At 35.5% G+C, this 14163-nt stretch overlaps 2 protein-coding genes across 2 annotated transcripts; both read right to left on the reverse strand.

The window, feature by feature from the left end:
- Positions 1-4650: 4650 nt before the first annotated feature.
- Positions 4651-6861, reverse strand: LOC149018113 (B3 domain-containing transcription factor VRN1-like). The gene is made up of 4 exons (XM_089153849.1): positions 6523-6861; positions 5400-5961; positions 5115-5320; positions 4651-4932 (listed from the first exon to the last, which is right to left on the reverse strand). The coding sequence occupies exons 1-4, from the start codon at positions 6859-6861 to the stop codon at positions 4651-4653; spliced, it is 1389 nt and encodes a 462-aa protein (XP_089009975.1).
- A 4398-nt stretch (positions 6862-11259) lies between these two features.
- LOC149018114 (uncharacterized) lies at positions 11260-14048 on the reverse strand. Its single transcript, XM_089153850.1, has 5 exons — positions 13935-14048; positions 13528-13818; positions 12833-13445; positions 12545-12753; positions 11260-12341 (listed from the first exon to the last, which is right to left on the reverse strand). Exons 1-5 carry the CDS (start codon positions 14046-14048, stop codon positions 12090-12092), a joined length of 1479 nt encoding a protein of 492 aa, XP_089009976.1. The 3' UTR covers positions 11260-12089.
- Between the last annotated feature and the right edge of the window lie 115 nt (positions 14049-14163).

Here is a 14163-nt window from a genome sequence, read left to right on the forward strand (position 1 = left end):
ATACCATTAAGTCTATTGAATTAAATTTGAACAGTTTATGATAAATAGTCCATATTAATCCTATCACATTTAATGGTAAGATTTTAAAGATTGGTCAGCCAAGCAATTTACACTGTTCAACCACCACTTTCTCTAATAATAATAATAAAGAGATAATTATTATTGTCCCTCTGTACTATAGTTTAATTACTAAAAGTAACATATTCTTTATAAAATTACTATTGATTTCCTCATTTCTATCAGTGTCAAGAGACCGCTTTGAATGCTTGATGTCTATTTTGTCCTTCTAAAATTAAGAAGTTAAAACACAATACTAATCTTATTTAGAAAAAATATATCAAGTATCAATTTAAGAGTTGTACTCTTATTATTTTGAATTCCAAAAAAGATTACCTAAATTATTTTTTTGGCTAAATAAAGAAACATCTTAAAATTGATAATGTCAAATTAGATACTAAATAAATGAAAATTTAGTGGAAATAGGAACTTCTTAAAATTGATAACATCAAATTAGAAAGTAAATTAAAAAAAAACTAAAACCTAATTACTAAGATAATAATATAAAATATAAAGTGTAAATAAGTAGAATAAAAGTTTAGGGTTATTTCATAATTTTTAAATAAATAAAAATATTAATGTCATCACTTTTTTTTTTTTTTTTTTTGCCAACCCCGGTTTTATAAACCAGTGGTTCGACCCGCGTCGCACACCTGGCTGTGGTGGGTGAGTCTCCCAGCGGGAATTTTTTGCATCCACAAGGATTCGATACCGAAACTTTGCTTAAGTGAACCAAGTTGCTTACCACTTGGACCAACCCCCGTTGGTTAATGTCATCACTTAACTAACATAATTTAATGGTAGAGGAGAAACAGTAATTAAAGGTAAGTCTAAGGTTGGATTAATAATTTCAAAAAGTATAAAGTAATAATTAATCTATAGTACTAGATGACAATAGTAATTATCTCTAAAATAAATATTATTTAAATCGACTGGGGATTCTCATGAAATGAAAATCACATCTATGATGACACCTTCTTATTTTTGCTTTTTCTTTTTCAATCTAAGATTCATTCAGGCCCGTTTACGTGTATCAAGTCTACAAATTTAAAGGAATTTTTATTTAATTAATTAATATAAGTAGGGTTTCGCCTTTGGACTGAGGGAATTCAAACTCTGACTTCTTACGTGAAAGCGTTGGTTTCTTTTTTTGAAATGGGAAACCCATGGTGATACTTTCGCACATGCCCTTTGAATAGTTAAAGTCAATCATCCTAGGAGATGTTGGAGATTGATATCAAATCAAAGTAAGGTATCAGCCTCATATTTAGATTCGAGACCCTTACCACCATGGATGGCTTATATCAATTAGCTAAATCCAAAGTCTGCATCTCGAATTCTCTTTTTATTTTTTACATTTTTGAAATAAATTATTTTTTACATTTTAAGAATGAGATTACATAATATATCATCAGACAAAATTCAATGTGCGACTTCTTCACTAAGAGATGTTGATCTTACCAATTAAGTAACCCTACAATGGTCTTGACTTCTTATTGAACCTTACACTTATGCAAAAACCACTATCTAGAAAAATAGTCTCCTACACTTATTTAAGGGAAGCAAAGTACTTCTTGAAGCTAATAAAAAATAATAATATGTTTTTTTTTTTAAATATTTTAATTTAAACAATCAAAATAATACCATAGGGAAGTATGACCTAATTTGTTCCTTCATAGCCAGTTCATTGGTGGTTTAGACCTCTGAAGAATCTGAGCCAAATCACAAACATGATTCTTGAGAGATATCTTGCCAAAAGAGAATTCTTTGACTGATAATAATCCCTACAAGTCCCAAAACAGAAACCAAATGAAGAAACAAAACCAATCGTATAGACAGGTGGCACTTATAATTTTCAAATTCTTTCCGTTTCAACTCGCGGCGATTCCCTTCTTTGTTCGATACTTCGACCTTTCAAGCTTTAGGCCTTAATTCCTTATTAATCAATGAATCCAAACAGTGAAAGTAAGCTATAATTCAATATTCCCCAAATATGATTATGGGATTTATGATTCCTCACGTCCCCAACCTAAACGTAGACCAAAAGAAGAAGAATAGAAACAAATAGTTTACCAACTTCTGCGGAAATCAGCCTGGGTTTTTTCCATTCATGAGTTCTGCATTACTTCACCCTTCCAAATTCACAAGGGTTTTGCAGTTTCATGCTTAGTGAGTTTTATAGTTCCATTTTCTTTGTACGGCCATCTCAGTGGAAATCATCAATGTGAAGGGTAAACCCAAATGAGCATCTTTATCAGAGAATGAATTGCATTGGTATAAAAGGATCAGAATATCCTTTTTTCTTGAGGGGATTCAACAAGGATACTATCCATTTTTCAGTAAATACATTAGAAGTTTAGAACCATGACAGCATCAGAAAAAGGACAAGAGTAAACCTATCCAAGTACATTTATCTGCCCAACGGATGAGATCTGGCCTAGGAAGGTCAGACATTAAATTTCATTGGCATTTGGAGGCTCCAAGCATCGTTGGATCAAGTTGCATTTCCAACATTTAAGCATCAATATCAGTAACAGAAAGAAACGTCCAGTGAAGGCAAAGAACTGAAACTGCAATACACAAGGAGTTCTGTTTCTCACTGTAATTCCTAACAGGCCATTAAAAGTTGCATCTGATTGAAAAAAAAAAAGAAGCAAATATCTTTTGAATTTTCTTTTCAGAAGAAGCAAGAGGCTCCATGTAGAAAAGTGATCCTTAATTCCAATTCTAGGACCCTCTGAATCATGGGTATCCAAGCAAGATGTTTTTTTTAATCCCATTACACTGTCAAGAACTATGCTGGCAATAGGGGATGCCCAAGAATAATCCTCAGGATTCCTTAGTGGTTCGATCATTCATTTGTCGATGGGTTTCGTGTAGATCTGCTCGGTAATTTTTCTGGTCACCCCTGGTCGTGTTCTATATCAGTATAAGTTAGCCGAAAAATGCAAAGCCCCAGAGAACTATTCTGAATTGGCTGCAATGTTCAATTGCATACAGTTCCTATCCAAATTGGCCAATGTAGTCGATCTGATCCATGTTCTCTGAACCTGCTTTGGTAGGTTTACTTTGCTGGATACATGGCATATTTTGATTTTCAATTACAGGGTTGAACACTATGATCAATAGGAAGCTTTGGCTTTGTTTCAGACAATTAAATATTTCCATGTTAGCAATATAACTAAAAGTTTGATGGGAAGTATACAGACTAGAGGTTTTCATAAGAGAAAGAGAATGCTATCTGGGCACATAAGATGTGCAGCCCCAGGTCCGAGACAGAGGGACGACCGAAATTAACACCCTATCCCTGGGAATTTCCACCTATCCAAAACTATGAGGCAGTCATTTTGAGCACTCATGTGTTTGGGGCAGGGGCAGAGCACTACAAATACCTGAATACTGGATTTTCTCCCCTTTGTTAATTACTACTACTACTACACTTCATAAATGGAGTTAGGATTGTGGGATTAAATGCACTCCCATTTTCTTTTTAAGTTGGTAAAATGCTTAAATGCTCTATCTTGATGAGAAGATTGAGTCAGATTATGAATTCAAAATCTGTACCCAGAATAAAGGTTATCTTTTGATGAAATAATCATAGAGCAGCATTTACAGCAATCCAGCTAGGTAAGGAGTTACTACTTACTACCAATGAGATTGTTCTCTGGTTTAGCATGAGTGACTTGACTGTGATATGTTCCAATACAGGGTCAACAAGATCACTGAATAATCTTTTTACAGACTTTAATACAGGTTCATCTTCCTAATTTTGATGAAAAGAAACAGCATTAGCAGTTTCCACTCATTAAGGATTTGTTTGGAGATTTGGACCCCAACAACATGCCTGGCCATCAAATTGAGATCCATTGTTAGAGATTCAATATCATTCATTATTTTTTGGGTTTCAATAATGGTAACTACTGAGATTTACCACTGATGCAACCATAACAAATAAATTATTTGATATTTTATGTCAGTGCTATAATTACTGTATAAACATTCAAGAAATATAAATATGAAAAGAAAAAAAGGCAAAAGCTTGACTACAATCATTCCACATCATAATCATAAGAGAAGATTTCACAGGAAAAGAAAAAGGAGATTAATGTTGAGTAGAAGACAAAACACCCCTTTTTTCTCCAACTAATCAATTATATCTACATTTTTTAAGACTTTGCACCTAAGAGTGAAAGAGTAAGCGAGTTCTTTTTTTTGTCAAACAAATACCAGGAGCAAGAATAAGAATGTTAATAGCAGCAAACACTTGCTCACTTTAAAGTAGGACTGGATATTATGCATCAGCCAGGAAGGTGGTTTCTACTGTATCTTTATCAGTCCATTCTTGAAAAGAAAATGTCATATACGATTCCAAACTCTCATATGAATAAGAATGTGGATGTGGGGTGCAAGTGATTACAGAGATAGACATAAGGAGATAACCCAACATGACCAAAAGGGAAATCTTGCTGCTGATCCATCAATGTAATTATCCATAGCATTCTTTCACAATTAGAATAAAAAGCAGTTCAACACACACACAGAAGAAGAAGAAAAAAGAAGTTTAAAATTTGTCAGTCTCTACTTAGCTCCCTATTAATCAGAAATCGTATTGATTGATATCTGTTCTGCTTCTTCAACAGCACGGAAGATTGAAACTTTGAGCTCCATACCTTCAGCTTTAGATACCTCAAAGAAACAACAATCTCCGTGTTTTAGTTTATTGTCCTGAACAAATTTGATCCAACCCCCACTTATCATGGCCTTAAGTGGGCTCACAGAACACCGAAGTATCCAAGTTCTCCCGTCTGAATCTGATACTTTGACACTATGCAATCCGTAGTTCAGGTACTTTAAGGCAAAATCTTTTGGAAAATTCTGTAAAGAAAGAAAGACAAAATGCTAGACAAATCATATATCTAAAGTTGCAATTGACTTCCGTAAAAAACTGATGTAAAGATCTCATCAGTAAAAAGAAACAACATGCAAATTCCCACCAAATCCATTACCCCAGAAGCCTGAAAACAGTCACAAAAATGGAGTACATTCCAAGAACTTACCAGTGTCATTCCCTTCACATAAGATGGCTTCATGATTATCATAACATAAGGATTTTCTGTTTTATACACCTGGGCTGCATATTTTGCCTTTTCTCTTTGTTGGTACTTCACCGACCTCTTACTTGGGGCCACAACCCTTTTATAACTGTGAGACGAAGACATGCTTGCATTCTCTTCATGTCTAGAGTCCAGGTGTTTTCCTGCATCTTTGATCAAAATAATAATAAAGAAGAATGATTGTTATAGTTACAGTACGAAATGAGCACCTTGTATCAAAGTAATTACCACATTCAGTTGCTGAAGTACCGTTCCTAGCTTTGGATTCTTGCTCCAAACAGTTGATTTCAACCTTCGAAATAGCAGTTGCTGAAGTACCGTTCCTAGCTTTGGATTCTTGCTCCAAACAGTTGATTTCAACCTTCGAAATAGCAGTTGCTAAAGGTTCACACCCATTAAACTGAAGACTTTCATCTTCGGAAGAAACCTCAATTACTTCCATGCCGCTCACGGCATCAAAGGAAGGACTTTTGCCTTCCTTTATGTGGTTCATGTGAAGATCATTATCAGTATCACTTGGATAATCTATCTCACAAGCGCCCCGATTGAATATAAAGACAGAGAAAGTAGAATTTCCATCATATCTGAAAACAAGGAAGTCACCAACAGAAATGGAGTAATATTCAAGGAATTCCCGCCAGCCATTCTGAAGTATAACTGATTCGTCCTCTTTCCTAACTTCTACTTCCCACTTTCTCCCAGTGGGAACCTTGAGAACTGCAACATCAGCTATTTTCTTCGTGTATTGCCTTATGAACTCATTTGGAATCATCTGTGAACCCCCACAATACTGTCAAATTGTATGAATGTAATTTATTCTGGAACACAGTTAGAAAAGAAGATATGCAAAAGTATTCTGTTGATCAACCTAGCCTAGGCTATCAAAGATTAGATTCTTTTGGTAAAATCCATTAGAGATTGGACAAAACATAGTCATTTAACAATCTAGAGCCATGAAAAGTATATATCAGTTAAAAACTAGGTGGCAAATCCACGGGCTTTTCACGAAGGATCTCGTTGACATGAAAATCTGAAAAAATAGCAAAGAGACAGAATGGGAGAGAGGGGAACTTACTAGCACTCCGCTTTGAAGATTTGCTTTGAGGATTATCTTGGAGAAATGGGGTGTGGGATTTGAAATGGGAGAGCCTTTTCGGACTCTTCGGCCGCGTCCCATACTTCAGTTCACGGGAGCTCTGCTACTCTTAGACTTTGCAGGGGCTAGAATCGTGATGAGCCATGAAGAGCTTTAATCGGGAGATGTAACAAAAGAGAAAGAGAAAATTCAAGAATTCAAAAGCAAAGACAGGAGGCTAGTCAAATTCCCATCAAACGGATGCTACAAGACAACCAAACCACGCTGAAAATCTTTTTCCGTCCAAAAAGGAAGGATTCTTCCCTTGCTTTCCTGAACGCCTGAATCCACATAACCAAATAAGGGAAAAACCCATTTTTTACGAAAGCCAAATTGTACATTTTCACTAATGGCTTCTGCAAGTTCTTGTTCGTCTGCAACTCTGCCATGATATGATACATTATTTTGCATTGTTACAATAAATGAACTGTGAAAAGGAGATTCCTGATCGTTTTCCAAGTCCTCCAACATTTGAAGAGGGCCGAAAGCAACCTTCTTACAGAGTTGCAGTGAGCAGAGTCGGAACACCAAGACGGTGACCATTTCTTGGACCATCGATCCTCTAGAAGTGAATTCATCATGTCATCGTGGTTCCGATATCTATGTTACCGAAAAAACCCGATATGTATCTATTAGTTATTTACCCGACCAAAATGTACCAATTAGTTATTATTTAATTGTGTGCAATGTGTAGTGCTTGTGTCCAAACTCCAAACAATCAAACATGAAGGTTACATGAAAAGTTAATAATAAAATTCGTAAGGGCATGTTTGATTACATGAATTCAAAGATTTCAAATATCTAGATTTATGAATGTGAGATTTATACCCGTTTGGTTATGAAAATCTCTAGATTCATGAAATCTAGAGATTCATCATTTTACACTAAAAACGGGAATCTGTAGATTTATGGGTATGGGGTGGAATCCAATATTTCATCCCTACTAGAAAAATGCTAAACATTTGTGTATTCACAAAAATCATAGATGAATCCATAGATTTCATTCCACATATTCGGTTAACCAAACAGTTAATTTTATAAATTATGACTCTATAAATTTGAAAATTTTAGACTCATGTAACCAAACAAGCCCTAACATAGTCATTTTTTGTGACCTTGAGTGTGGGCATTAGTCACCTATACTTTGAGGCATTTTTTATGTTGTTGCTACACTTTGGCCTTGCGTGGCCTAGTCTTTTACTCCAGGCTTTTCTGGCTTGTGATGTCTCCCTGGCTTTTGGATCTTGCAGATTTAAGAAGTAAGCGTGCTTGTTATTGTTAAATAAATTATCATTCTACCCCCAGAAAAAAAGAGTAGCATTAGTATGACACTGAATTCACAATCATAGTGATGCTTTCGCAGCACTCTCCTTGAATAGTTGGATTAATTACCCTACAAGGAAGATAGGGATTAACACTAAATCAGAATCTTACCAAAAAAAAAAAAAAAAACACTAAATCAGAATGAGGTATTAATCTTATCCCTGGATTATAGTATCCCTACCCCATGGATGGTTGATATCAATTGCTCAACTTAAAAGTATATATTTGGACTTCTCAATAAACCTACATTGATGTAGAAGCCATTATTTAGAAAAGTAGTCTTATATATTTATTTAAGGAAAGCAAAGTGTTTATTAAGACTAATTAACTAATAATAAATTTGCTTTCTTAGAGTTAATTAATTAAAATAATACCATAGTATATGAACATTAAAACCAGCAAACAATTTATTTATTTATTTATTTTATTCTAATAAATTTGTTTTGAATGCAACATTTAATTACAAATCAGCAAGAGTAAAGTGAAAAGCTAATGTGAAGCACATTTAAAATTAAACAGAAGATTTTCCTTGATATATTGAATTTAACAGTTCGACCAAATTTTTTTTTAAGTTAAAGAAAAATATTTATTCTAACTGATTATATTTTTAAATAAAATTATCTAATCTCTATTTTAATGCCATTTTTTTGGGGTAATATCTTAAATTTTTAATGCCAATTATTACCGTATAATAAATATTTTAATTCAAATTACTGAAGTTATCTTGTTAATAAAGTTAATTTAATTACCATTTTCCATGTCCAGTTTCATATCGCTTCACTTCCTTCTCTTTTTCATATATCCACCTTTCCCGCTTTGACCATGTCATTAATGACTCTGAACCATGATAGTGTGGCTATAATTCCATCGTCTCCATAATTTAAGAGCTATGCAGATTCAAGTAAACCAAATGGTATCGCAGTGTAAGCCCATGTGAGCATTTTATCAGAATATCAATTCATCAATGGTTCTAAGAAATGGTATCATATGAGTTTCACATCTTGTTGAACTATTCACAGTGTTTATTCCGAATTAATTGTATTGGCATAAAAAGATCAGAAAATCCTTATTTCTTTGAAGAGGTTCAAAGGTAAATCTGTTTGATGGTGCTGATACTAATCTAAAACTATCGATTTGATTGTTGATAGATACGATACCATGCACTGAATTACCAAAAAAAAAAAAAAAAAAAAAAGATACCATGCACTAGAATATGACAGCATCAGAAAAAAGGAGCAAAGAGTAAATCTAAGTAAGTACATTTATGAGCCCAACTGATGATCAGGCCTAGGAAGAAGGTCACACTTAAAAATTTCATTGGCATGTGAATGCACTAACCATTGTTGGATCAAATTGCGTTTCCAACATCTTAAGCATAAATAACAGAGACAACAGAAAGAAACATCCTGGGAAGGGAAGGAATTGAAACTGCGACATAGAAGGAGCTCTATTTTCTACTGTGATTCCTAGGAGGCCATTAAAAGTTGCATCTGATTAACAAAAACTGCAAATATCTTTTGATACTTTTCAGAAGAAGCAAGAAGCTCCATGTAGAAAAGATACTTCAGTTCCAATTCTAGGAACCTCTGAATCATGGGTATCCAAGCAAGATGTTCTATTCCATTACATTGTCAATAAACCATGCCAGCAAAGGGAATGTCCAAGAACAATCCTCAGGATTTCATAGTTTTTATGTAGATCTGCTGTTGATCATTCAATTTCATCAATGGTTTTCACTGTTTTGACTCTGCAATTTTTCTGGTCACCCCGAGTCATGTTCTAAATCAGTATGAGTTAGCCACAAAGTTGATCTGATCCATGTTCAAAAGGACCCTTCTTTTGCTAGATACAATGCATGTTTTGATTTTCAAATCCAGGGTGGCACACTATCATCAATAGGAAGCCTTGTTTCAGGCTCAATTCAAATCCAGGGTTACTCTTTCCATGTTAGCAATAAAACTAAAAGTTTGATGGGACGTACACAGACAAGGGATTCCAGATTGGCTACCTATTGCTGGATAAAACTAATCACCTAGATGACAAAGAAAACAGTGCCACAGATTCAAATTCCCATCAACAGTGTTGTATTACCAATGCTCTGTTGTTGGTCTGTCTTCCAACCGATTCTACTGAAAGACACACTGTTTGACTTGTCTATCACCAACCGATCTGGTACTTAACTATTCCAAAAATCATACACAATCAGGTAACCACTATGGCATAAAAACATAAGTAACCATAGATAAACAATCCCTAAAATTGTGGAGAAATTCTTATGTCAAACAACAAAAGGTTTTCATCACTTTGTTCCGGAAAAGAGAATGCTATCTGGGCACATAAGATGTGCAACCCGAGTGCTGAGACATAGGGATGAGCCAAATGATTGCCCTATCCCTGGGAATTTTCACCTTGCCAAGGTGGTAAGGCAGTCATTTTGAGCAATCATGTGTTTGGGGGCAGGGGAAGTGCACTAAACATACCCGGATACTGGATTTTCTCCCCTTTCTTATACTACTACTACTACCAGACTTTCATGACTGGAGATGGGATTGTGGGCTTAAACGCACTACCATTTTTCTCCATTGTTTGTAAAAAAATTTAAATCCCCTACTTTAAAAAAAAAATTAAATTTTTTAATAAATAAAAAACAACAAAAAAAAAAAAATTTTTTTTTATGTAAATAATCATAAAGCAGCATTCACAGTATTCCAGCAAGGCAAGGGGTTACTACCTGCTACCATGGTGGGAGATCTCGCGAGATCTCGGCGAGATCTCGCGAGATATCTCGTTTTTTCACATTGGCGAGACGAGATGGAGGTCGAGATCTGCGAGTTGGGATATCTCGCTCGAGATCTCGCCATATCTCGCCATATCTCGCCATATCTCGCCCTGGATCTCGCTGGAACTCTTAATTTTTGCATTTTTTTGTGGATTTTGGCTGAATTTTCACTTGCAACTACTCTTAGCACATCTACAACAAGGAAGATCAATCATTCTCTACTTGTCTTATGAATTTATGATTTAATGACTTATATAGAACTTCTAATGGTTGTATAATTATTTTATTCTTGAAAATTGAGATTGTGATACTCATATGGATGGAATTTTGATAACATTTAAGTTAGTTGATGCATTTGATATACATGCTTTTCATTTATATGCTTTAAAGGTTCTATATTACATGTTGTATAACATTACATTCCCTAATCCTACTACATTTCGGTTTCACACTATGGGTAGACTTAGAAATCATACATAGGGCTGTTTCTGACAAATCCAAGGCCACCAACGTGTTCAAAAGGCCTTAAATAAGCTAAATACCAAGTTTCAACCCAATTGGGACCCTAAAACCCACCGAGATGGGCCACCGAGTTGACGCCAAAAAATTGTATATCTCGACCGAGATCTCACCGAGATGGTCGAGATCTCTCTTTTTCAAGGTGGCGAGATCTCTCTCGAGAACGAGATCTTCTACCATCCCCCCCCATAAATAATGTTATTGTTGTTGTAATTAGAAAGATGGGTTGGGCATTATTTTTTTCAAACCAAGGTCAAAAAAAACAATGAATAATATTTCTACAGATTTTGACAAAGGTTTATCTTCCTAATTTTGATGAAAAAAGACAGCACTAGAATTTCCACTCATTAAGGATTTGTTTGGAGAATTGGACATCAACATGCCATCAAATTGAGATCCATCATTAGAGATTCAATACTCATTCATTATTTTTTGGGTTTAAATAATGGTTACTATTGAGAATTACTACTGATGCTACCATAACAGTCAATAAATTATGTAATATTGTATATCATTGCTATAATTACTGTATAAATATTCAACAAATCTAAGCATGAAAAGAAAATAAGGTAAAAGCTTGACTACAATCATTCCACAGAAGATTTCCCAGGAAAAGAAAAAGTAGATTAATGTTGAGTAGAAGCCAAAACATCCCTTTTTCTCCAATTAATCTATATTTTATCTAGGGCTTTAAAGACTTGGCACTCAAGAGTGAAAGAGTAAACAAGTTCTTCTTTTGTGTCACAGATACCAGGAGGCAGGAAACAAACACTAAATAAGAATATTAATAGCAGCAAACAGTCGTCAACTTTAAAGTAGGACTGATAATTTGCCGCATCAGCCAGGAAGGTGGGTTTCTCCTGCATCATTATTAGTTTGCTCTTTTGGGGGAAAAAAAAAAGAAGAAAAAAAGAGTCATATATGATTCCATACTATCATATGATAAGAATGGCGGTGTGGGGTGGCAGTGCTTTGAAGTTACAAGTGATTACAGATAGATAGACTCAAGGAGATAACCCAACATGACCAGAAAGGAAATCTTGCTGCTGCTCCATCAATGTAAAGATCCATAACATACTCTCACAATTAATAAGGGGAAAAAAAAGGAGTTCAACACCATAAGAGCTACCTATTTATAGGAAATTCTATTGATTGACTCCGGTTATGCTTCTTCAACAACACGGAAGATTGAAATTTTGAGCTCCATACCTTTAGCTTTAGATAGCTCAAAGACACAACAATCTCCATCTTTCAGTTTAGTATCCCGAACAAATTTGGACCAACCCCCACTTATCATGGCCTTGCGTTCGTTTATTGAGCACCGCAGTAACCAAGTTCTCCCGTCTGAAACTGATACTTTGACACTATGCAATCCATAGTTCAGGTACTTTGAGGCAAAACTTCTCGGAAAATTCTGTAAAGAAGACAAAATGCTAGACAAATCATATACCTAGAGCTGGCAATTGACTTTTGGAACAAACTGATGCAAAGATCTCATCAGGAAAAAGAAACAAAATGCAAGTTCACACCAAATCCATTACCCCTAGAAGCCATAAAAGGCATTTTAGTATAAGCCTGAAAACAATCACAAAAATGAAGTACATTCCAAGAACTTACCAATGCCATTCCCTTGTGCACATAAGATGGTGTCATGATTATCATAACAGAGGGATTTTTTGTTTTATACATCTGGGCTGCATATTTTGCTTTTTCTCTTTGTTGGTACATCAACGATCTCTTACTTGCAGCCACAACCCTTTTATAACTGTGAGACGAAGGCATGTTTGCATTCTGTTCATGTTTAGAGTCCAAGTGTTTTCCTGCATCTTTGATCAAAATAATAACAAACAAGAATGATTGTTATATTTCTGGTATGAAATCAGCACCTGGTTTCAAATTAATTACCGAATTCAGTTGCTGAAGTATGGTTCCTAGCTTTAGATTCTTGCTCCAAACAGTTGGTTTCAACTTCCCGAGTAGCAGCTGCTGAAGGTTCACTCCCTTTAAACTGAAGACTTGCATCTTCACAAGCAAAAAGTGAAACATAAGTTAGGGAATTGTCTGCATCTGTGTTCTGATGTTGAGCATTGCTGCCCATGCTAAATGAGGGTGTCTCTGTTGCTTTAAACTTCCTTGTTTCATTTTTAGGGTTATCAGAAGAAACCTCCATTACTTCCATGTCATTCTCAGCATCAAGGGAACGACCTTTGCCTTCCACTCCATTTAGTCCACTTCCACTACCCAATTCTCTAAGTTGCTGATGCTTTTTGTTTCTCGCTAGCTTTCGAGCAGAAAAACTTCCTCTTGGTCTCCCTCTTTTCTTTTTAGTAACCTGCAGTTCTTGAGCTTTGTCAGTAACCACTTCCTCGGAATAAGGCAGAGTTTGGACCGAAGGAAACCCACCCAAGGTTTCCACAGGATGCTCTTCCTCTGGTTCTTCCTTTATGGGAATCAAGCATTCACTATGATGCTTTTTGGTTCTCAGATTTTGGACAGAACTTTTTCTTGGTCTCCCTCTCTCCTCTTTTAGTAATCAGTAACTCTTCAGCTTTGCCGAGATATTCAGCCGTTGAGGAGGGTAAGGGCCACAAGCTATCCACAGGATCTTCTTCCTCTCGTTCTTCCTTCACAGGAATCAAGTATTCGGAATGATCCTCTATGTTTCTCCTCTGCTTTTCGGCAAAATTTATTTTTCTTGGTCTCCCTCTCCTTCTTTTAGTAACTGGTAACTCTTGATCTTTGTCAACTTCATCTGTTGAAGAAGCCACAGGCTGGGACGAAGGTAAGGGCCACAAGGGTTCCTCAGAATCCACTTTTTCTTGTTCTTCCTTTAGAGGGATCATGTGAAGATCATCATCAGTGTCACTTGGATAATCTATCTCACAAGCGCCCTGATTGAATATAAAGACACAGAAAGTAGAATTTCCATCATATCTGAAAACAAGGAAGTCACCAACAGAAATGGAGTAATATTCAAGGAATTCCGCCAGCCATTCTGAAATCTAACTGATTCGTCCTCTTTCTTAACTTCTACTTCCCACTTTCTACCAGTGGGAACCTTGAGAACTGCAACATCAGCTATTTTCTTCGTGTATTGCCTTGTGAACTCAATTGGGATCATCTGCAAACCCCTCCATAATGTCAAATTGTATAAATGTAACTAACTCTGCATGTCTAAACTGGTTAGGATTTTGGAACAATTAGAGAAGAAATATGCAAAAGTATTCTGTTGATTA

Source organism: Hakea prostrata, chromosome 4, assembly GCF_041222555.1.
Source record: "Hakea prostrata isolate BN-2017 chromosome 4, UWA_Hpros_2, whole genome shotgun sequence".
Taxonomy (NCBI): Eukaryota; Viridiplantae; Streptophyta; class Magnoliopsida; order Proteales; family Proteaceae; genus Hakea; species Hakea prostrata.